The sequence below is a fragment of the Gossypium raimondii genome, chromosome 2, assembly GCF_025698545.1.
Source record: "Gossypium raimondii isolate GPD5lz chromosome 2, ASM2569854v1, whole genome shotgun sequence".
Lineage (NCBI taxonomy): Eukaryota > Viridiplantae > Streptophyta > Magnoliopsida > Malvales > Malvaceae > Gossypium > Gossypium raimondii.
In genome coordinates this window covers 27,674,336-27,699,739 of record NC_068566.1, presented here as the reverse complement: position 1 = coordinate 27,699,739, position 25,404 = coordinate 27,674,336, and the positions used below count along the sequence as shown (strand labels likewise).

The following is a 25,404-nucleotide window of genomic DNA, read 5'->3' as shown; positions in this document are numbered from 1 at the left end:
TTAAAGGGGAGAGACTATTCTCAATGCGTAAATAACATAGAGGGACTGAAAGGGTAATAATCCCCACCCTCTAAAACGACATCGTTCCAGCGAGAACTAAATTGAAATCAAAAATAAACTAAAGGGGTAAATTTAAAAAATAAGAAACACCTGATTGCGAAAACATTAAAAATCGGAGGGGCTAAAAGCGCAATTTACCCCTCCGCATAAAAAACACGCGGATCCCCTGGAGCGGGTCGGGTTGCGCGCCGGCCAGAGTTAAACGACGTCGTTTTAGGGCCACTGAAATAGGCCCTAAACGACCCCGTTTCAAGCCTGTTATAAAATCAAAATTTTTTCTGAAAAATTCATTTTCTGTCCCTTTATTACAAAAAAAAGATGAACCCTCTGTTAGGGTTTTCATTTCCTTTGCCGCCGCAGCCACTAAGGGCGTCCCACAGCCTCCGTCGTCGCCACCGCGGCCAGTGGCCAGTGTTGTGCAAAACAGGCTTTTCAACCCTTGTTTCACAACAAAACCGAAGGCTAGGCCTTCTCAAGCCCAGGTCCGAAAGGAAAAAGGCCCAAAGTCCCCTCTTCTGGCCGACTCCGACGACAGCGATGGAATCTTCGGCGCCAGGTTCACGGGATAAACAGGTACTGCTTCTTTCTCTTCTTTTATTTTTGTATTTTTTTAAATAAAAATAAAATATAAGAAAAAAATATAAAACGAAAATACAACCAAGACAATGTTTAAAATGACAATATCAATAATAAATCACCTCTAATATATTGCTTATTTGTTCTTATTTCCTGAGAAAAAGAAAAGAAAAGAAAATCCCCCTTTTACATTGGTTTGAATGGATTTATATAGCCTTTTACAATTTTTGGTTATATTTCTTTTTTGATGTCCTTTGTTTCTGATTTTGCAGGTGCAATTGGCGGAGCAGGTGGCGTTGGTGGCTGCCAGAGGAGTGGCGGCAGTAGGTCGGCAGTAGGTCAAGAGACAGAAGGCTGCGGCGTTAGGGTTTCAGAAAAGCTGAAACCCTAGTTTGGCTCTTGACATTTGGGTTTAGGTCTTGATGGGGTTTTGGGCCTTCATTGTAATTGGGCTCGGGTTTTAATTGGGTTATTGGGTTAGGTCTAGGTGGGTTGTAATTGGGCTGTTGTTTTTGTTTTGCTGGTATAGGGCTCGGGTTTAGTCTAGGCTATTGGGTTTCTGGTTGTAATTGGGTTAGTTGGGCCCCGGGCAAAATGGGCTTGTACAAGAAATTTTGGGGCGTTACAAGTATCATTCAAAGGATTAAATTTCACTACTTACCAAAAAATAATTAAAATGTTAATTTAATCTTATTTTTTAATTTGGAGATAATTTCTTATTTATAATTATACGTAAAAGGAAGCTATTTATATAACTAAATATAAAAGGAAGTTTGTTGACACGTACTTTTTTTCTTTTTCTTTACATAGGAAATAATTAAATTTCACTTTTAATCTTCTTATTATGCATGCATTTAAGATTTAATTTTATACAGTAAATCCTCTTTATAATAATCACATGTTATAACATCATTTTGCTATATGATATGTCGTGAATTAATTAAAATTTGACTAAGGTAAGTGCACCTATCAATTAATAGTATAACTACGATGACTAAAGATAACGTTCCTACAAAGATTAAAAATACTAGTAATTACTATCTTTCTATTATTTAACTGATATATTCGAGTGATTGATTGAAAACTAAAATTAACTAAATTGATTAACTAACAAACACAACAAAGAACAAATCACGAAATAATCGATTAACAACAGATCACAAAATAAATGATTAACAACCAAGAAGCAAAACAATTCTTAGGAAAAAATTTTTACTTAGTATCTTGATCCATATAAATCCTAAATTATGCTAATATCTCTTTCGAGAGCAAGAGCAATTGACTCTAGGTTGATTAATTGAAATTTCTTTCTAATTAAAATCCCTATTATTGCATTACCTCAATCTATGGATTCCCCTATTAGATTTGACTCTAATTCAATAGATTTATGTCGTCCTATTTATAAGATTGCATGCAACTCCACTCAATTATGCTAGATCTACTCTTAAAAAGGTTATATTCCTCTTTTGATTTAAGCACATCAAACATGGATCAATAATATCGAAATATCAAACCAAGAATTAAGTGCACATAAATGAGAACAAGATCTAAGTCTTTATTGTGTAAAATAAAAATCAAACGGCAGAATCCATCATAGGGTTCATCTCCCTAGGTATTTAGAAAATTAGTTAATGTTTGCGAATAAAAATATCTCAAAGATAGTATAACCGAAAGAAATAAAAAAACTCATGATAACTTCATTTGAAATCAATTGGGAATCTTCAATCTTGATGGAAATTTGCTTCAGAATCAGGTTCAATGGTATTTTTTGAGTTGGTTTTTGTTTTTTTAGTATTCTATGGCGGCTCTCTCCTATATTCTTATTTTTGTCATATATACGTTTTAGAATGCCCAAAAAACCTAAAACTGCATTTTCCCACAATTCAAAGTGTCAATACGTGAAATCGATAAGGCCTATCACACGACCACATGGATGTGTGGCAGCCTGTGTCGCTCACACAGCCGTGTGGAAGGGCTCTTGTACCTTGCTCCGATTTTTGCTCATTTTTTGCTCCTTTTGCTCCCAAATGCTCTCCTACGTATAAAAATATGAATTTAAAGGATTAGGAGCATAAAATTCACAATTAAAATCGAATAATTACCCAAAAGCGCATTAAGAATGAGGTTAAAACATGTTACTTTTAGCACTTATCTCTGTAACAACTAAGTTTCTATTAGAATTGATTTTTTTATGTTTTATTTTCACTTATAACAGAACATCTATAATTATAAAGTGCATTCTTTATTAAATTAGTTCTCTATAACAACATATTGTCTAAATTTTTAAGTAAAATTATAACTATTTCATATAAGCAAGCCTATAAATTATAATTTATTAAATAAAATATTCTAATTAAAATATTTTTAATAAAATACTTAAATTTCACATAAAAATCTATTAATCATATTTTATTAAATGAAAATAATCGTTAATGAGCGGCATTAAATATATCAATTCAATAAATTATTAAGTTCTCTAATTAAATATTCTACAATGAATTTGGAACATCATAAACTTATAAATTGATTACTTGAATTTAATAACTAGTGATAAATTAATTAATTGTAACAGCTTGATTTTAATAGTCGGAACAATGGTTTCGGGACCACAAATCCGATGAGGAAAATTTTATTTCTGATTATATTTTTATGGTCTACAATTTCACCGAAAGATTTCGTGAAAATTTTGTTCGAAAATTTCGACGTTTGAGCATTCAATTTAGTCAAAAGGGCTAAATTGTAAAAAGTGCAAAAGTTAAGTTCTAGAAGCTAGAGGTGTCAAATTGCTATGAAATTTTACATTGGAGGTTCTTAAATGGTAATTAGACCATTGGTTATCTTATGGACAAAAATGGACATGAAATAGGTGAAATAGGATATTTTTAAGTTAAGGGCATTTTGGTAATTTGGTAATTAAAACAAATTAAAAAGACAAAATAAGGCCAAAATCATCATCTTCTCCATGAGTGCTGGCCGAATATCATGTGGACTCTATGGCTAGGGTTTGTTCATTCTTTCAAGCTTCATGGTAAGTCCGTTCTAGCCCCGTTTTTCTTGTTCTTTATATTTTTAGAATCCCACTTGCTTAAGCTATTTCTATCATTAATTCGAGCTAGAAATTATGTTTGAAAAATTACCCATAGATGAAAAGTGTGAATTTTGATGTTTCATGATAGAATATGAAGCTTAGAATTATGTTAAACGATTTTCAGCAAAAACGAGTGAAACGGTATAATTGTTAAAAATTATTATTGTTCATAAGTGCACTTTAGAGAAATAATTTTATGTTGCTATAGAAGGAAATATTGTTCAGCATGTCATAAAGCATAAGAAAAATGAATAAAATTTAATTTCCGAGCCTAGGGGCAAAATCATAATTTTGTGAAATTTTAGGGGCAAAAATGTAAGTTTTCCAAAATGTGATTTTTGGACTGGATTGAATAATGTGAGTGTAAAATAAGTTAAATGTGTTATTATAAGTCAAGAAAGACAAGGAATTGACTTTGATTAGTGAAAAAGAAAAAAATGAGAAAAAGTGAGAAATTCCCCAATTGAATATTCGAAATAAAAAGGGATACGAATGAAGTAACAGAAATGATCACATGTGTGACATGGACTGTGTGTAGGTCACTGTGTGAAAGTGAAAGTGATGGTCACGTGTGTAGTACTATGTGTAGGCTACTACGTGTACCGGAATGAAAGGTTGCATGTGTAGTACTATGTGCAGGCTACTATGCGCACCGGAAAGCTTCGATCATGTGTGTAGTACTATGTGCAGGCTACTACGTAAACCAGAAAGTTTGATCACATGTGTAGTACTATGTGAAGGCTACTACGTGTATCGAATGATAATAGTTAAATGAGTGGTACTATGTGCAAACCACCGAATGCTCACTATTATACCGACATGTTTAACGGGATATAAGAAATTGCAAACCAATAAGAATATGTGATTGAAATGCGATGAGTTGCAAAAGAGTCACTGGAGTGATGAAGTTTTGTACCGTGCTTACAAAATAAATTGTTATAATGTTACGTGAATGAGTGAATTTGAAACAGAACAGATTTGGACAGTGACAGTGATGTTAGTTTGAAAAATCACCAAAAATTATAGAAATTGATATAGTGGTTGAGTGAGATATGGAATTAAAGCTTAATGAGTCTATTTTTACATAAAAGAAACAAAGCAAGCAAAAGAGTTATACATTTTGAGATATTTGAATTTTAGTGGGGTAGAGGTCGGATTGATTTCGGAATCCCCTGTTCTAACTTTGGAAAATAATTAAAAATTTTACAAAAATAATTATGAGTTATAATTTATATTCTTAGAATTCTTAATGAGTCTATTTTTAAAGGAAACAAATGTAAATATCATCCGAAATCTCTACAATGAGATAATTCATTTTTAGTGAAGAGAGGTCTGAGATGTTGAGTAGTGAAACAGTGGAATATTTAAAGAATAAACTGTACTAATTGGCCAAGTAAAAAATTCTTAAAATTTTATGGTAATAAGACATGCGAGTCTAGTTTTGGGAAAAATTAACGGAACTTAATTTTGAGCTCTGTAGCTTCGGATAAAAATGATTTAGTGACTCTGACTCAAATAGACAGCTTTGAATTTAAATATAAGTGAATAGTGAAATTATGTATAATGCTAATTAAGCATGTTTTATACATAAAGGATGTGGAATGCAGAGGAGGAGGAGGATAATAAAATGTATGAATGAATTGTGTATAAATGGTCATATGCCCGATTATAATCGGTAAATGTTAAATTGAATGGTAAATATGTATTGATACTGAAGGACTATTGTGGTATTGAAAAGCAATTGATCAAATGTTTGAAATTTAGTCATGATATTTATATGTGTGAAAATAATGATATATGGATGATTATATCATTGAGGTTGCATTGATTAATTTGGTTTATGTGATAGAAATGTCAAGAACATTTGTCTTTGATATGTGATGATCATGTAATGCCATGAAAATTTGTTTATTTGTGTGGTTTAAAATGTATCTATATTTTTTATATAACTTATTTTGTAATCTATTTGACAAATGATAAAAATTAATTCGGTTACTATGTGAGGTGAATTATGATTTGTGAAGCATATCTATATTCAGCAATAATGGATAAAATACATTTATGTCATGGGTGAATGGTTAAACACTTGGGTTAGTATAAAGTGTATATTTAGTAAGGTTTGTTGGAAAAGAAATAACAGGTTTTGGTTTATATCGAATAGAGAAAATTTGTACTATCTTTGTGGCTAATTTTGTTAGCTTTGTGGAGATGAATGGATAATGTATATATATGTGACAATTAGCTTACTAAATAGTGAGTAATTGATATATTACATTAGTTAAAAGGAAATTTTGACGATATGAGAATATGTAATGATACGGATAAATTTAGGTACTCAGGACGAATTCAACAAGTAAGTGAAATTTTATAAATTCATATAACGAGAAAGTGAAAGATTGTGAGTATATTTAGCCAAGAAAACCCTAATTAACGACTCGAGAATAACAACTTGAAAGTTTTAATTTAGATGAAATTTTACAACTTGGTTTACTACGGTTAAAAGTGTATATGTTCTGGTAATACCTCGTACCCTATTCCGGCATCGAATACGGGTAAGGGGTTTTACATTAATTTAATTTGATAACTCATATTGATTAATTGAATTTGTTAGATTTATTAACTTCATAATTAATCATGTGAAGAATGTAAAATAAAATATGCATAAAAATAATAATGTATGCACCTATTATACATATTTTAATTTTGTTGATTTGATTCTCACTTTTCTTTTTTTTAAACATAATTTCTGTAATGTTCCAAAAACCTTAGTCTCTGTTTTGTTAATTTTGTCATAAATTAATGTATGTTTCAAGGGTTAAGGGCTTTGTTGGGTTGTTGGAGGTATTGGGTTTTAGCTCTTGTGTGTGCAATTAGGAGTTAATTTTTGTTAGTGTTTTGCTTGGGCCGCATAACAGGTTGTTGGAGTTAAGTTGGGATAGTTAAAAATCTTGGAAGTTGTTGGATAGGTATGGCTTAGTGGGATAGTGGATGGATAGGAATTGACTTGTTAGTTTGTTTTATTTAGTTATTTAAAAAAAATGATAATAGAAGATATTTCATTCTCTCTAGTTTCACGTCACTTTAGTTTTTCCTATTCTGTTCACAAAATCTTTTTTTTTTATTCCTTTTCTTTCTTTTCACGTAGGTTTGGAAAAGGGGGTAACAAATCGTTCTTTTGGTTTCTTGATTTTTAATGTCAAAGCCTCTTTATTTTACTATTCAAAGATCGGTAGTGGTGCTAATCGAGTAGGTTTCAACGAGACTCGTGTGTAAGTTTTGACTTTCTCTTTTCTCATTGCGGATTTATCCGTAGTTAGTTTGCAATTGTGTTGAGGGTAGTTGGTGGGATGTATCAATATTAATTGATTATTTTGTTTGTAGGTGACGAACATGAGAATCGAAAATCCCCTCTTTTGATTTAATTGTTTTAGGGGCTGCTGTGAACGTGGGTAAGTATTCGAACATTTATATGTTTAATTTTAGTCGGAATTGCTCATGTTTGTGTTTTATTCAAGTGAGTGGCTTGCTAAAAATTGAGGCATTAAGGATTGATTTTGGGTGATTTATTGTCTATTTTAGGTACTATTTTCTTCATGAATATGGTGGTATCGAAATCGAATCAGGTGTGTATCGAAAAATATGAAAAATAGTGATCGGCGAAAGTCGAAAAAGTTCACTGTCGACGCCACACGACCGTGTGCCAGACTGTATGACAGACCATTTGCAAGACCATGTGTGACATACGGGCTAGGCTATTTGGGCCGTGTAGGCCCAAAATTCTAAAATATTCCCTAGGGCCGTGTTTTATACTCATATGGTGTGTTGAGATGGTCGAAGATGGTATGTAGCGGTTGGGGGTAGGATTATATGTTGTATCTGTTATGTTTATTATAAATATGTTTCTAATAAATCTGTCTAATATGCATCTAACTGCTTTAAGTTATTCGATATACATTGAGTTTAAAAAACTCATTCTCTGTTTGTCTGTCACTTTCAGGTAATTCACAGACTTAGGTCGGGCGGTGTGACGGGAGCTTGGTTATATTAGTATTTCATTTTTTTCAACTATTTAAAGTTGGATTTTAGCTTTTTGTAAAATTTGGATTGTTTTGGACATTTTGGGATTGTCTTAGTTTTGGATTTTATTTTCGATTTTCGTATGATACTCGTAAAATGATTACGAAAATGATTGTTTTCCTGCAAACAATCGGTTTCGAGAAAACAAACTTTGTTTTCCAAAATATAATGACCTAAGAATTTTCGTTGTAAAGTTTTCGTTTTATTTTGAAGATGTAAATAAACAACATTTTCAATTAAATAGTTATATCAAATACTTTTTTTTAATAAAACAGGTTTTTAGGTAACAAAAGTTTACTATGTTTTTCAAAATATACGGGAACCGGATTTACTACTGTTTTACGTAGCATCTCCAGATTTAGTCATAACGTTCATACCGGGTTTGGGGTGTTACAATTTTTCATTTTCTTTATTTTACGAAAATTTACTATATAAATTTTATGGTGGGCTTACAATAATTCTCTCTATAACAGTATATTGTTATAGGTGTATAATAATCGCCTTTCTATAGCAGGCAAAATCTTGGCAAACAAATGAGATTGTTATAGAGAGAGTTGATTGTGCTATAATTTCTAATATAATTTGGTCATTATATTTTTATAATGATACTAGTTAGGCCAAATAGTTAATATAGTTAATTTTTCGATTAAAATGTTACCTATTTGTATATAATTTATGCCCTATGGGTCTTAGAGGCAGACACTATTTTGGGTTTGCCTTTTTCTGACATTATAAGGCAATGGTCAAATTTTAGTTTTGACCCTTGTTCTATGTTGAAATTTGGATTGAATCTATATGTTTTAATTTTGATATAATTTGGTCTCTCTACTTTTATAATGTCATCAATTAGTCTAAATAACTAATGTTGTTAATTATTTCAATTACAATATCGTCACTTTTTCTTAAGAACACTATTCCAACAATTTTTTATCATAATCAGTTCAAATGGAAGTTTTAAGAAGAAATTACAATTCAACATTTTTTTTGTTACATCATTGCCAAGTTTTTTTTAATTTCAAAATGTCACACCAATAAATTTAATAAAATAATTTGAATAGTGGTAACAATTGAAGCTGAACTTTTAAATTTGAAAAATAGAGGAAATAAGGGTTTAATTAGGCAAATATGCCGATTTTAGAATGAAATGAAGGTTTGAGGCTTTTTCTCCCAAATATTTAGGAAAATAGGTCATTTTTGGATAGAGAAAATGAAAACATGTCCTGGAAAAGCACTTTTTGGAAAACGCTTTTTATAAAGCATGTTTTCTTTTGATACATTAGTTCATTTGGTTAAACGGTCAATTAATAGTGATTTCATCTTTGAGTCTCAAATTTAATTCCTTTTTTAAGCACATTTGCATTTTTTGTATTATGTTGTTTCAAGCTTTTTATTATTATTATTTCTAATTAACGTTTTGTAAGGAATAAATATATTGTTTTCAAGTTTTTTATTTTAATTCATCTTTTAATTAGTAAATCTTTCATTTATATAAATAAAATAATTATATGTAATTATATAATAAAATATCTATTTTAAATATATCATTATGTTAAAAATATTTCTAATTAATAACTCATTTATTTATATAAATAAATTAATAATTATATAATTATATAATAAAATATTTTTATATTTATCATTATGTTAAATATATTTTATTTTTAAAACATCATCTAATTTTTTTATATTTTTCTTTATATATAATATCTATATGTCAAATATTTATTTTTCCACCTATATTGTGAGTATGGTGATTTCTAATATTATAAAATCAAATAATTATTTCAAATATCATTATGTTTATATGTGAAATATTTCAAATACACATACAAAATATATAATATTAAAATTTACTACACTCATGATTTGGATTGGAAAATAAGTATTTAACATATAAAATTATATTTACTAAAAATAATGATATTTTAAATAATTAATTGATTTTATAATATTAGAATTTACCATACTCACAATGTATATGAAAAACAATGATATTTGAAATATTTTACATATAAAATAATAATGATATTTGAAATAATTATTTGATTTTATAATATTAGAAATCGCCACACCCAAAGTGTAGGTGGAGAAAATAAATATTTGACATATAAATATTATATATAAAGAAAAATATATAAAAAATTAGTTGATGTTTTTAAAAAATAAAATATATTTAACATAATGATCAATATTAAAAATTTATATTTCGAAGACTCTGGTGAATAGGTTTCAGTCGGTTCTCCGATTGTGTGTGGATGAGGTTCAGAGTGCTTTTGTTCTTGGGAGGCTGATTACGGACAGTATTTTTTTAGCCTATGAGATCCTTGATGTGTTTTGGCGCTAGCGGTGGGGGAGGAAAGTAAATTTTGCCTTAAAGTTGGATATGAGCAAGGCATATGATCGAGTGGAGTGAGATTTTCTTTAGCAAATGTTGTTGAAAATGGGATTTTCAGACTATTGGGTGCGTCTCCTTCTTTATTGCGTTTGATCTGTTTCTTACTCGGTGTCCATGAATGGGGAGCTCAGTAGTCCTTTTTCTCCGGGTCGAGGTCTTTAACAGGGTGACCCTCTTAGTCCATATCTTTTTCTTATATGCTGCAAGGGATTGTCTTCCCTTTTACGACAAACACTTCATGCTAATCTAATTTGTGGGGCTAATATTAGCCGCGGAGGCTCGTCTATCTCGCACTTGCTGTCCGTAGATGACTGTTTACTTTTTGGGGAGGCCACGATTGGAGGTGTTTTGATGTTAAAACTGATTCTTACTGATTATGAGCGCTCTTCAGGATAGTGTGTTAAATTTGATAAATCCGTAATTTATTTTAGTTCAAACGTTGAGGATTTCCTAGCCACATTTATCTCAGATTGTTTGGGTGTCCGCGTATCGAGTGAACCTGAGTGGTATCTCAAGTTGCCAAATATGGTGGGGCGTTAAAAAAAGTGAGCTTTTTAGGTTTTGAAGGATCGCATGCGTTCTCTGATCGAAAGTTGGTGTGTTCGAACATTGTCTCAAGGTGGGAAGGAAGTGTTCATTAAGAGTGTTTTATATGTTATTCCCACTTTTATTATGTCGTGTTTTCTTTTACCAGCGATTTTTTGTGCCGACTTGAAGAAAATCATTAAGAGGTTTTGATGGAAACAATAAGGGGGCGAGGGTATGCACTAGTGTGATTGGCATACTTTGTGTGTTCCGAAGTCCAACGGTAGTTTAGATTTCCGAGAATTGGCAAAATTTAACATTTCTTTGTTGGAAAAACAAGGTTGGCGTTTGATAACCAACCCTGATTCGTTGTTAGCGCATACCCTAAAAGCTAAATATTATCCACGTTATTATTTCATGCATGCAAATTTGGGATTTTAACCTTCTTACCTATGGAAGAATATCTGGTCTGCGAAGGGGTTGCTATAGATGGAGCTTTGCTGATGCATGGGTGGGGTTGAATATCAGGGTCTGGAATAATACTTGAGTCTCGGGTTTACCTACCAGACATTTACATCACACTGATATTAGTGCTTCTGCCTTACTTGTTTCGAATTTCATTAACCCTCTTTCGAGGCAATGGGATGAAGCCAGACTCACCAGCGTTCTAGGTCATTTCTCTATTCGCAGTGGCTACAGACTTCTTCTTTTTTTGGGTTCAACAAGGATTACAAGCTCTTACAGATTGGTCTACACTACTTTATGAAAGTTGCAACTTCCAGCAAAGGTCAAAATTATATTTTGGAGAATTTTTCATAACTACGTTCCTAGCTACTCTAATCTCTATCATATACGTTTGCGAGCCTTTGCCTTATGTCCTCGGTGCCTAGTTTCTGCTGAGACTTTGGAGCATATCTTCCAAGATTTCCAGTCGGTCTTTTCTATTTGGGGATCTCTGCACATTACATGTCCAAGTGAAGCATCGATTGTCTCACTACAGGATTGGCTACTGTCTATTTTCACAGTGTCTGTTGGAGAAGTTATTCGAAAAGTAGTGTGTGCATTGTGGTTCATTTGTTATGCGAGAAATATGTGGATTCATAATAATGATGTTATAAAAATCATATCCTTGTGCGTAAAGTTTGGGCCTACCTCTTGGAATAAAATGTGGTGAATAAGAGGTTACCTGGTCACCTGATCGGTGTTGAAAGGTGGCGGCCTCCAAATCCTCTCTTTGTAAAGGTAAATTTCGACACCGCATTCCATGCTTCTGAACACTGTTCATGTGCAAGTATTGTCATTAAAGACCACACAGGTAGGGTGTTGGGTTCTCAAACAGTACTCAATTCACATGTACCTTCGCCTTTTGCTACTGAGTGTTAATATATTAGATAAAATGCTAATCTGACTAAACACTAAAGTGAAAATGTATTAAGTGTTAAAAACTTTTCTGTATTTAGACTTGTATGTTTAACTGCTGCTGCTAACAAACTCAACTGCTTTGAATAACAGACTAACAGCTAATAGTTTAGCTTAACAACAAATTTGGCTACCCAACCCTTATCTATACTCTTAACACTCACCCAACAAATTCGGCCTCCAAATCCTCTCTTAACACTTCACTGGTTGCGGTAGCAAAACTTCGATATTCAGCCTCAACCGTAGAACGTGAAACTGTTGACTATTTCTTGGAGCTCCAGAAGACAGGTGCATTACCAAAATACACACAGTAGCTTGTCGTAAAACGACGATCATCAAAATCCAGTCCCCAGTTAGCATCTGCAAAACAAACTAAAGATAGCCTGGCAGACAGGCGAAAAACAATCCCATAATCAATTGTACCACACAAATATCGCAGGATTCGTTTTAAGGCAACCAAATGAACATTAGTAGGTGTATACATGAATTGGTAGATATGATTTACTGCATAGGCAATATCAGGACGAGTCAAAACCACATACTGTAAAGTACCAGCAAGACTTCTGTATTTAGTAGGATCACCAAGACGATCTCTGTCATCCTTAGACAGAGTAGATGATCTAACCATTGAAGTATGAACACTCTTTGCATAAGACATAAAACTCCAGTCAAATAGATCTGAATGTACTTTTTCTGACACAAATGAAGACATTTTAGGGAAGACCGAGTAACCTCAATTCCTATAAAGTAGTGAAGATCACCCATATCTTTAAGTCAGAACTCATCATTCAACTGCTGAACAAAGCTATTTATACAGGAAGGTAAATTGCCAGTAATGATAATGCTATCCACATACACAAGCACATAAAGAATGGAGTCAGTTGTAACTTTAACAAATAGAGGTGCATCATATTTGGATAGAACAAAGCCAACAGAAAGAAGAAAATGCTTTAATTTATCAAACCAAGTACGCGAAGCCTGACGAAACCCATATAAAGCTTTCTTCAGATGACAGACTAGAGGCTTTCTGTTCGAATCACACTGAACATCCCAGAGGTTGATGCATGAACACCTCATCAGTAAGGTCACCATTCAAGAACGTATTATTCACATCAACTTGACGGGGTTGCTAACCTCTTGACACAGCAATAGACCGAATGACACAAATAGTAGCAGGTTTGACTACAGGACTGAACGTTTCCTTGAAATCATACCCAGGTACCTGAGAACACCCTTTTTCGACTAACCTAGCCTTTCGATGAGCAATAGTGCCATCAGGACTTCTCTTGACTTTGAAAAGCCATTTACAGTTGATTACCTTGCGATCATGCGGTAATGAAATAAGATCCCAGGTGGAATTATTAATAAGTGCATCATGTTCAGCTTGAGTTGTAGTACGTCATTCTGTGGTAGAAAATGTCTTTTCGATTGTGCGAGGTTCAACAACCTCAACAGATAATGCCTTAGGCTTAAACATGTCAGCCTTAGACCGAGTAACCATTAAATGAGTATTTAGTGGAGGTAGCTCAGACGACGGTTGAATAGAGGATGAATTAGTAGTGATAGACATTATAGTACTAAGTGGACCATCACCATTGGAGAAGGATAAAGGACTATGTGGCTCTTGATCAGAAACGATCTCATTCGGTAGACCTGCACCCAAATAAGAAGAAGGACAAAAATTAGGAGTGGAAGATGTTACAGGTGGTAGAATGGGCAAACACTCCACGGGTTGAGAAGAGACCTTCTTAACAAGAGGAACAAAAGTTGACATAGAACCAGACGAAGCCATGGCACCCGTTGTGAAGTCGAAGGAGACAAAAATCGTTACTCATCAAACACAATATCTCGAGAAACATTGACCTTACCATCTGGCAAAAGACATTGATAACCTTTGTGTTGAGAACTATATCCTAAGAAGGTACAAGGTTAAGAACGAAAATCCAACTTATGACGTAGAAACGGACGTAGATATGGAAAACAACAACACCCAAATACTTGTCAATGATCATACGTGGGATCTCGACCATAAAGAGCCTTATATGGAGATTTTCCATTTAGAACCGAGGTAGGAAAACGATTGATAAGATGAATAGCACAACAAAACACATAACCCTAATATTCTATAGAAAGATTTGCTTGGGCCAAAAACGTGATACCCATGTCTACAATATGCCAATGTTTGCGTTTGACCACTCCATTCTGTTCAGATGTATGTGGATAAAACAACCGATGAAGTATCTCTTGAGTTGTTAAAACTGACGTGAAAGCACGAAATTCTCCGCCCTAATACTTTGAAATTGTTTGATATCTTTCCCGAACTGAGTTTTGACTAACTGCTGAAACTAAACAAAACACTCTACTGCCTGAGACTTTTTTCGAATAAGATAAATCCATATAAATCGAGTGCACATATCAATAAAAGACACATAATACCAATTGCGACCACATGCAACTGATGCAGGCCCCCACAGATCAGAAACAACCAAGGCAAATGGATTACTATATTCAGTAGTAGAAGGGAGAAAAGGTAATTTATGAGACTTCTCTTTTTGACAGGCAGTACAAATATTGTCAAACGAACCTTTAACAAACACAATATTACATTTATCTAAAATGGATTTAACTACAGAAGTAGATGGATAACCAAGACGTTTGTGCCATAAAGTGAAAACACCATCCTTGTCACATTTATTCTGGAGTCCAATAGTAGAAGATGCTTCAACAGACTGAGCAGATGCAACTGGCGGAGAAAAATGATAGAGCCCATCACAAATGTGGCCCCTTAGTAAAACTTCTCGAGTCACGATGTCCTTAACAATACAATACATCGGATGAAATTAAAAAAAACACATTATTGTCAGTAGCAAACTAAGACACAGACAAAATATTCTTTTGTATATTCAGGACACATAAAACATTGGATAAACGAAGCAATTTAGACTGAGTAGGAAAAACCGAATGACCAGTATATGAGATCTTTATGAGAGTCTCGTTACCCATTAAAAGAGAAGATGTACCTGAGTAAGGTGTGGAGTCATGCAAAGCAGAGGCATCTCGACAAACATGATGAGTAACCCCTAAATTCGGATACCAAGATGCAGTTCCAACAGGCACAGGAATATACGAGTCAATGCCATCACAGTTTGAATCAAATTGAGAGGTATTTATATGAGACAGGGTGGAGTCAAAAACATCAGATGCATGCAAGTTAGGGAGACGAGGAAGCCCAATGCAGGGATCAGATCCAGTGTACACACGGGCCCTTAATTTAGTCCGTTAAGGAACAGATGGCCCAGACACATTACCAATACCATCACCCGATGCCCTAAGTTCACGACCACAGCTAAGATAATCACCAAATTCCACACAGTTCAAAATAGGCCTATTCGGTCAAGAAAGAATGTGTGGCCCAACTGAAGGAAACACATGCCCAAACTCATGGCTTGGCCAGGCATAAAATGCTCACGACAAACACCAGGCCTAACCAGCCTATCACAAGCTAACCCATAATGCTGACCAGGCCCATTCCAGAATTATCATTTTACCTTATATGTTAACATATTGGTATCAGTCGCCTAAGGTGCTGGGATTTGTTCGTCGTTGCCTTCATGGCCACCACAGCATCTGATGATTCTGTCTCCATCGATCATGCACTTCCGGCGTTCACCGGGGCTAAACTTGTTAATCATTTCCTCGCCATGAGACTGTCAAGTTGGATGAACATAAATTTGTTAAGTGGAAACAGCATGTTAGGTTGATTATTGAAGGCTACAAGTTGTCCAGATTTTTAGATGGAATGTTGCCTGCTCCACCGTGATTTGTGTCGTCTCTAGAGGGTTTGCTAGTTCCAAATCCAGATGCCTCGGCGTTTGTGCACCAGGTCAAGTTACTCACTTCCTGATTGCTCTCCACGGTTAGTTCCTCCCTGCTATTTTCCTTTACAAAAGCTCGTTCTACCTGTGATGTGTGGAGTACCACCACTTGACTCTTCGATGAGGTTACAGGTACGAAACTTTCTCATCTTCATCACAATCTTTACTCGTTTAAAAAGGGCAGTCTCTCGATAAAGGAGTACCTTGCAAAGATTCAAAATTTTAGTGCCTTATTAGAGGCATCCGATACTCAAATATCAGATACAGAAAATGTCAAAATTGTACTTGCAGGCTTACCTCTAGAATTCGATGTCGTTCTTACCTTAGCTTCGTTCTCATCGGAGCTTTTACCATTTCAACGTCTTGTGAATGTGCTACTCGAGTATGAAAGCTGCCAGGAGCGTGCGATCTAAGATGTACCTCTTCTTGCTAAAATTTTAGAAACTAGTTCATCGTCGAATCTAGCAGGTGGTCTATCTTGGATTCCAGTGGAATCTGTCTGTGGTGGTCGAGTTTTGTTTGGAGGGCACGGGCGAGGGTTTCGGTCCCATGTAAAGTGTCAAATCTGTGGAAGGTTCAACCATCGTGCCCAACGGTGCTTTTTCTATTATAATCATGGTTATGAAAGGTCATCAGTGGTTCGAGCTGCAAATTTGGTTGATCATCGTGGTGCTGGTGAGTCACTCCCGTCATCGTTCTCTGGTCTGGCTCTTGGCTCAGTCTTGGTTGAGCAGCAGGGCACTGGTTTGGGAGAACTATTTTGGCCAAATACTGCACCACTCATTTCTCACCATTTTCGGGGTTCTAATCCGTTTTTACAGGAAGCTGCTGATGTGTATTATGGGCCATCTATTGGGTAACAGTTTCAATTTAGAGTCAGGCCTGCATCACATCCTGTACATGCGCCTGCTACTGTTGGGATTTATAGGCCAAATAGGCCTGGTCAGCATTATAGGTCTGCTTGTGATAGGCTGGTTAGGCCTGGCATTTGTCGTGAGCATTTTATGCCTGATCCAAGCTGTGAGTTTGAGCGTGTGTTTCCTTCAATTGGGCCACTCATTCCTTCTCGGTCGAATGGGACTGTTTCGAACTGTGTGGAATTTGGTGATTATCTTAGCCATGGTCGTGAACTTGGGGCATCGGGTGATGGTATTGGTAATGTGTCTGGGCCATCTATTCATTGGCGAACAAAACCTGTAACAGCCCATTTTTGGGTCAAATCAGAACAGTTATTTTGGGACCACAAACCTAAAGTTAAAATATTAATTTTGTTATTATTTTAATGTTTACAGCATGTTAGTAGAGTCATATGAAAATTTTGTAAAGAAATTTTATCGTTTGCATGCTCAATTTGATAAAAAAGACTAAATCGCGTAAAGTGCAAAAGTTGAGTTCTAATAGTTAAAAGTATTAAATAACTATAAAACCTTAAAGTAAGAGTCCTTATATGGTAATTAGACCACTAATTGAGATAGTGGTGTGTAATGGCTTGGCATTTGTGTAATTGGTGATGTTTTTAAAGGTTATTTAAGTAATTTTTAAAATAATGATAAAAAATGAAATAAAACAAGTCTTCGTCTTTTATTCATCATCATCAACCGAAATTAAAAGAGAAAAAGGAAGCCATTGTTGAGCTAGGTTCAGCCAACCCTATTTTGTCAATAGGTAAGTGATTTTTGTCCGTTTTTGATAATTTCTATGTTTTTGTGATCGTTGCAACTAGTACTAGCTAGCCTGTACCTTCACTTTTGAAACTGTTATAGATTTCAAATGATGCCATTGTTGAATTCTTGGTTGTTTAAGTGTTTAATGATAGATTATGAAGGTTTAATGTTAGATATACAAGTTTTGTAAAGTGATTTTTGACAAAAATGTCAAAAAGAGATTAAATTGATAAAATGTGAAATGTGGTGGTAAAAAGTGTGAATTAATTAAAAATATGGGCTGCTAGTAACATGTATTGAATTCGGCCAAGCATGGGTTTAATGAAATTATGTGTATTTTGTGTTGTTTTGAAATAGGGACTAAATTGTAAAAATGTGAAAGTTTAGGGGAAAATGTGTAAAATATCCCTAATGTGTGTTTTGGACTAAATTGATTAAATAAGTTGATTTTGATAATATATAGATTAAGATAAGTCAAGATTAGGATTAGATCAGGGAAAAAGAAAAGCGGACAAATAGTTAATAATTTCCATTAAAGCAACTTGAGGTAAGTTCGTATAATTAGAATCAAATTTTCATTTAATTGCAATTGTATGAAATGAATATGTATATATATTTGTGAGTTGAATGGTTGAAATAAACGATATTGAATTGCTTAATTTAAAATGTATTGAATAATACCGAGCCCCGTTTGAACTATAAAAAATCGTAGGATAAGAGTGATATGTCACTAGGGTTACCGTTTTGGTCGAGCTCCTACATTTGTTGCGGATTCACCACAGCTCGTATGAGTTTACCGATATATTAGCTCTTAGGAGCTTACTGTTTCAGCTCGATAGAGCTTACCATTCTTCAGCTCGGAATAAGCTTATCGATCATGGCTCAAAAGAGTATTGTAATGAATTGATGGATTACCGATTAATGCACATAGTGTGTATCACCTGAGTATCCTTCGATGTTTCATTATGTCCAACGGGCATTATACTATTCCGATTATATGATTGAGAATGAAATGGAATATGATCTATATGAATTGTATAGATGGAATATGATATGTGTTATGAGAACGTATGGAACTGGAAACGAGATTTTATGAAATGTATGAAAGAAGTTATGAAAGAATAAAATTTGCAATAAAACAGTTTTGGATAGCATCAATTATATAACTTTGAAAATCACTAAAAATTGTGGGAATTGCATTAGAGGTTGAATAAGACATGAAATTAAAGCTTATTGAGTCTAGTTTCACATAGAAGAAACGGTGTGTAAGCAAAAGAGTCTCGTATTATGAGATATTTGAATTTTTGTTAGATAAGGTCAGAATGATTTCGGAATCCCCTGTTCTGACTTTGGAAAATCATTAAAAATTGTATAAAAAGAATTATGGGTTAGAATTTATATGATTAAAATTCTTAATGATTCTATTTTCAAGAGAAACAAACAGGAATATCATCCGAATCCTGTACTAAGAGATAATTAATTTTTAGAGAATAAGGGTTGGGACTGTCAGACAGCAGAATAGGGACGACTTTGAAGAATTAACTTTGCTTATTGGCTAAACCAAAAATTCTAAAAATTTTATGGTAATAAGATATGTGAGTTTAGTTTCGGGAAAATCAAACGGATCTTAATTTGGAGTTTCGTAGCTCAAGATATAAATAATTTAATGAGTATGAATCGAGTTGACAACTTGAAGTGAACATGAGCAAATAGTGGAACTATGTGAAATTTTGATTATATTATCTTAAGAACATGTTGTAAGGATTGGTAAAAGTATTTAACAGATTGCTTATTAGTTACATATCAACTTACTAAGCTTTAATGCTTACTTAGTTTATTTCTTCGTGTTTTATAGAGGTTCGTTAGCTTGCTCGATTCAGACGACGTTAGAGATAAGCATCACACTATCCAGTCGATTTCTCGGTACTTTTGAACTCATGGAGGTTGTGTAAATATGGCATGTATAGGCTAGTTTCAGTATGGTTCATTTTGATCTGTGTATATATATAGCCATGCGAAAATGGCTTGATAATGATATATAGCTCATTTTGGAAGTATGTATATGGTATATCTTGTGTGGTGGATGGTCATATAATTTGGTTTGAGTAATAAGGTAAATGATGGATGTATTCTTTTATGTTCCTATAGGTTATATGATGAATATATATTGATTGTATATTGGTTATTTAGGTACAATTCTATATGGCGAATAATGACTATGTTTTAGGTTTGTTTCGTTGGTTATATATATAGTTATAAATGACATGTTGATGTTTGTATTAGGTTATGAAATATTATGTTTAGCTTAATATTGAATGGCGCAATTGGTATGAATTTTAAGGCTAATTTGCTAGCCGAATAAAAAATGAATTGGTTGTGAATATGTAATTTTGGCATTTGTGTTTAGTATTGATAGTTGCTAATTTGGTGAGATTAACATGCGAAATTGGTATGTTCTGTTTAGGCTAAATGTAATTAAAAATGGTTGCATGATTATGTTACGAATTGAGTATATATTAAATTAGTTTTGGTTGCTTATTTGAATGAGATAAATGGTATCGAAATGTGATGTTGAAATGGTATTATATGTGTCAAGGTCATTGATGTTTAAATGTTGCAAATGTATGACCGAATGCCTTGTGATGAGTTAAATTAATTATGTTTATTTAGCTGTAGTTTTAGAGTGTTTAATAGCGGTATGCTCATTTTAAGTATGTTATGAGAGTATTTTATGAAATTAATTACAATGTGATAATTGTTGATAAATGTATGTATTGAACCGTGTTATGATTTGTAGTTCCTCGTAACCCTTTTTCAGCGACGGATACGGGTTAGGGGTGTTATGATCTGCATTGGGCTTCATTGTCTCCCTGATTTGCATGCATCTGATGTTTCTGACTCCACCGCGTCTCATATAAATGTCACTAAATTCGATTCAAACTATTATGGCACTGAATCGTATATTCATGTGCCCGTTGGAACTGCATCTTGGTATCTGGATTCAGGGGCTACTTATCATGTTTGTCGAGATGTCTCTGCTTTGCATGGCTCCACACCTTACTCAGGTACATCTTCTCTTTTAATGGGTAACGTGACTCTACCCAAGATCTTATATATTGGTCATTCAATTTTACCTACTCAGTCTAAATTGCTTCGTTTATCCAATGTTTTATGTGTCCCGAATATACAAAAGAATCTTCTGTCTGTGTCTCAGTTTGCTACTGACAATAATGTAGTTTTTGAATTTCATCCGACATATTGTGTTTTTAAAGACATCGTGACTCGAGAAATTTTATTGAGGGGCCACATTCATGATGGGCTCTATCATTTTTCTCTGCCAGTTGCATCTGCTCAATCTGTTGAAGCATCTTCTACTATTGGACTCCAGAATAAATATGACAAGGATGGTGTTTTCACTTTATGGCACAAACGTCTTGGTCATCCATCTGCTTCTGTAATTAAATCCATTTTAGATAAATGTAATATTGTGTTTGTTAAAGGTTCCTTTGACAATATTTGTATTACATGTCAAAAAGGAAAGTCTCATAAATTGTCTTTTCTCCCTTCTACTACTGAATATAGTGATCCATTTGCCTTGGTTATTTTTGATCTGTGGGGCCTGCATCGATTGCATATGGTCGCAATTGGTATTATGTGTCTTTTATTGATATGTGCATTCGATTTACGTGGATTTATCTTATTCGAAAAAAGTTTCAAGCAGTAGAGTGCTTTGTTCAATTTCAGCAGTTAGTCAAAACTTAGTTCGAGAAAGATATCAAACAATTTCAGAGTGATTGGGGCGGAGAATTTCATGCTTTCATGTTAGTTTTAGCAACTCAAGGGATACTTCATCGGTTGTCTTGTCCACATACGTCTGAACAGAATGGAGTGGTCGAACACAAACATCGGCATATTGTAGACATGGGCATCACGCTTTTAGCTCAAGCAAATCTTTCTATATAATATTGGAGTTATGCATTTTGTTGTGCTGTTCATATTATCAATCATCTTTCTACCTCGGTTCCAAATGGACAATCTCCATATAAGGCTCTTTATGGTCGAGATCCCACGTATGGTCATTTACGAGTATTTGGGAGTTGTTTTCCATATCTACGTCTATTTTTGCGACATAAGTTAGATTTTTGTTCTCAACCTTGTACGTTCTTGGGATATAATTCTCAACACAAAGGTTACCAATGTCTTTTGCCGGATGGTAAGGTCATTGTTTCTCGACATGTTGTGTTTGATGAGCAACAGTTTTTATCTCCTTCGACTTTCACAACGGGTGCTATGGCTTCGTCTAGTTTTATGTCAACTTTTATTCCTCTTGTTAAGAAGATCTCTTGTCAACCCGTGGAGTGTTCGCCCATTCTACCACCTGTAACATCTTCCACTCCTGGTTTTTGTCCTTCTTCTTCTTTGGGTCTAGGTCCACCGGATGAGATCATTTCTGATCAAGAGCCACATAGTCCTTTATCCTTCTCCAATGGTGATGGCCCACTTAGCACTATAGTGCCTATCACTACTAATTCATCCTCTCCTCAACCGTCGTCTATGCTGCCTCTACTAAATACTCATTTGATTGTTACTTAGTCTAAGGCTGGCATCTTTAAGCCTAAGGCATTATCTGTTGAGGCTGTTGAACCTCGCACAATCGAAGAGGCGTTTTCTACCACATAATAGCGTGCTGCAGCTCAAGCTAAATATGATGCACTTATTAATAATTCCACCTCGGATCTTGTTTTATTACCACATGATCGCAAGGTAATCGGCTGTAAATGACTTTTCAAAGTTAAGAGAAATCCTAATGGCACTATTGCTTATCGAAAGGCTCGGTTAGTTACAAAATGGTGTTCTCAGGTACCTGGGTATGATTTCAAGGAAACATTTAGTCCTGTAGTCAAACCTGCTACTATTTGTGTCATTCTGTCTATTACTGTGTCAAGAGGTTAACAACTCTGTCAAGTTGATGTGAATAATACGTTCTTGAATGGTGACCTTACTAATGAGGTGTTCATTCATCAACCTCCGGGATATGTTCAGTATGATTCGAACGGAAAACCTCTAGTCTGTCATCTGAAGAAAGCTTTAAATGGGCTTCGTCAGGCTCTGCGTGCTTGGTTTGATAAATTGAAGCATTTTTTTCTTTCTGTTGGCTTTGTTCTATCCAAATTTGATGCATCTCTATTTTTTAAAGTTACAACTGACTCCACTCTTTATGTGCTTGTGTATGTGGATGACATTATCATTACTGGCAATTTACCTTCCTCCATAAATAGTTTTGTTCAGCAGTTGAATGATGAGTTCTCACTTAAAGATATAGGTGATATTCACTACTTTCTAGGAATTGAGGTTGCTCAGTCTTCCACAGGATGTCTTCATTTGTGTCAAAAAAGGTATATTCACGATCTACTTGATTGGAGTTCTCTGTCTCGTGCAAAGAGTGTTCATACTCCAATGGTTAGTTCATCTAATCTATCCAAGGATGACGGAGATCGTCTTGGTGATCCTACTGAATACAGAATTCTTGCCGGTGCTTCACAATATGTGGTTCTGACTTGTCCTGATATTGCCTATGCGGTAAATCATATCTGTCAATTCATGCATGCACCTACTACTGTTTATTTGGTTGTCTTGAAACGAATCCTGCGATATTTGTGTGGTACAATTGATTATGGGATTGTTTTTCGTCCGTCTTTCAGGCTATCTTTAGTTGGTTTTGCAGATGCTAACTGGGGACTGGATTTTGATGATCATCATTCTACGATAGGCTACTGTGTGTATTTTGGTGACGCACCTGTCTCCTAGAGCTCCAAGAAACAATCAACAGTTTTACATTCTATGGCTGAGGCTGAATATCGAAGTCTCGCTACCGCAACTAGTGATGTTACTTAGTTAGTCTCGTTACTAAAGGAGTTACATCTTCAAAGTGAAGATTCACCTACCATTTGGTGTGATAATTCAAGTGCAGTGTTAACATATAAGGTAAAATGCTAATCTTACTAAACACTAAAGTGAAAATGTATTAAGTGTTGAAAAGTCTTCTGTATTTAGAATTGTATGTTTCTCTGTACATCATAACAGTAGTATTTATAGAACAAATGAGTAATTGTTGCTACTAACAAACTCAACTACTTTGAATAACAGACTAACAGCTAATAGTTTAGCTTAACAACAGATTTGGCTACCCAGCCCTTATCTATACTCTTAACACTGAGGTACCGGTTTGTCACCATGCAGTTTGATTGGTCTTGGATTTGGGGTTCCATTTAGTCATTTTCAAGGACGATTCTTTGACGGTGATTCAAAAGCTCCTCTCTCCTCTGATGAATACATCAGTTTTGGGGCCTTACATCAGTGACATTGCTACCATGATGGTGTACCTTCGTGCCTCTCGCTTTGCGCATGTACCTCGCATCGTAAATCGGGTGGCCCATCAATTAGCATCAGTGGGGTTACGGGATGAGGGTTCTATTTACAGAGTGGGTGTGGAGCCTACCTTTCTTTCTACGACGGTGGCCTTTGATAGGGTTGTCTCAGGATCAGGTGTCTGTGGCAGTTGAAACATCTTTACCGACTTCCGGTTTCGGGGGGTTTTGGCTAATAGTGGGAGCTTACTATTTTCGTGGTTCGCATGACTAGGGGAGCATAGACTCTCTCTGCTGGAACGCGAGCTTCGATTTGCATGTTTCCTCTTTTCTTGGATTTGGTAGCTGCTTCACTGTGTTTTGTGATTGTCAGTTTCCCTAATTTGTCTTGTTCACGGTGACGTCCTTTCAGCATTTGGCTTCTTTCTCTATAGGGTTTGATTGACAACTCACTAGGGTTTCTTTTGTTGATTTTGGTTCACTTCGAGAGCTGTTTTCTAGGCTTATTTTTTGGGGCTTTGGTTTCTTTGTTGGATTGTTTTTCTTTGATTTGGATTGATTTATGTTTCGTTTTGTTTTTTCATCAATAAAGCCCAGTTTCTTTTCAAAAAAATTTATTATATATTTATATATTTATTAATTTATTTATATAAATAAAGGAGTTATTAGTTACAAATATTTTCAACATAATGACATATATAAAATATATATTTTTATTATATAATTACATATTTATTATTTTATTTATATATATAAAAGAGTTATTAGTTAAAAGATGAATTAAAAGTAAAATAAAATAAAATAAAATAAAGCTTGAAACAACATGAAAGAACAAAATACAAATATGCTTAGAAGAGGAATTAGACTTGGAACTCAAAGATGAAATCACTATTATTTGACCATCTAACTAGAGGAGCTAATTTGCCTAATTAAGCAGAGAATAAGTTCTGAAAATAAAAGTATAGAGACTAAATTGCAAATGTATAAAGTGTATAAGGATTTAGAGTATATCTTAACCTTTAACTTTTCATTCTATAATTTAACACAAATAAACAATTAATTCAATACAAATTATCAAACCATACTAATTTTTTATTAAAAGAGTGAAAGAAGTTTATTGGTTATGTAAATTAAAAACTTAAAATAAATCCAAATCTTAAAATTTCTAACTAAATGAGTTAATCTTAATTTATTTAATTCTTATATAAACTTTTGCTAAAATTATGTATGCCAAGGGTTGTTGCTTCACTAAATTAAATATTGCCTTGTTGATAATAAAAGGGCAAAACTGGAATTTAAATGATCACCCTACGGTCTATATAAGGAAGCTGGGTTTGCCAGGCTGCTCTCATTCTTT

At 34.2% G+C, this 25,404-nt stretch overlaps 1 protein-coding gene and 1 long non-coding RNA gene across 4 annotated transcripts; both read left to right on the top strand.

Annotated features, from left to right (window-relative positions):
* The first annotated feature begins 341 nt into the window (after positions 1-341).
* On the top strand, positions 342-1,337 carry LOC105788252 (uncharacterized). The gene is made up of 2 exons (XM_012615054.2): positions 342-633; positions 909-1,337. The coding sequence occupies exons 1-2, from the start codon at positions 379-381 to the stop codon at positions 972-974; spliced, it is 321 nt and encodes a 106-aa protein (XP_012470508.1). The 5' UTR covers positions 342-378; the 3' UTR covers positions 975-1,337.
* Positions 1,338-3,607: 2,270 nt separating this feature from the next.
* Positions 3,608-8,516, top strand: LOC128034670 (uncharacterized). 3 transcript variants are annotated; one of them, XR_008190810.1, is made up of 5 exons: positions 3,608-3,664; positions 6,870-6,993; positions 7,106-7,173; positions 7,304-7,564; positions 7,722-8,513. It is a non-coding gene; the product is annotated as an uncharacterized LOC128034670 (long non-coding RNA). The 3 variants fall into 3 exon arrangements; XR_008190809.1 differs by lacking the exon at positions 3,608-3,664 and having other exon boundaries at positions 6,792-6,993; positions 7,304-7,581; positions 7,722-8,516; XR_008190807.1 differs by lacking the exon at positions 3,608-3,664 and having other exon boundaries at positions 6,792-6,993; positions 7,722-8,514.
* Positions 8,517-25,404: the final 16,888 nt, after the last annotated feature.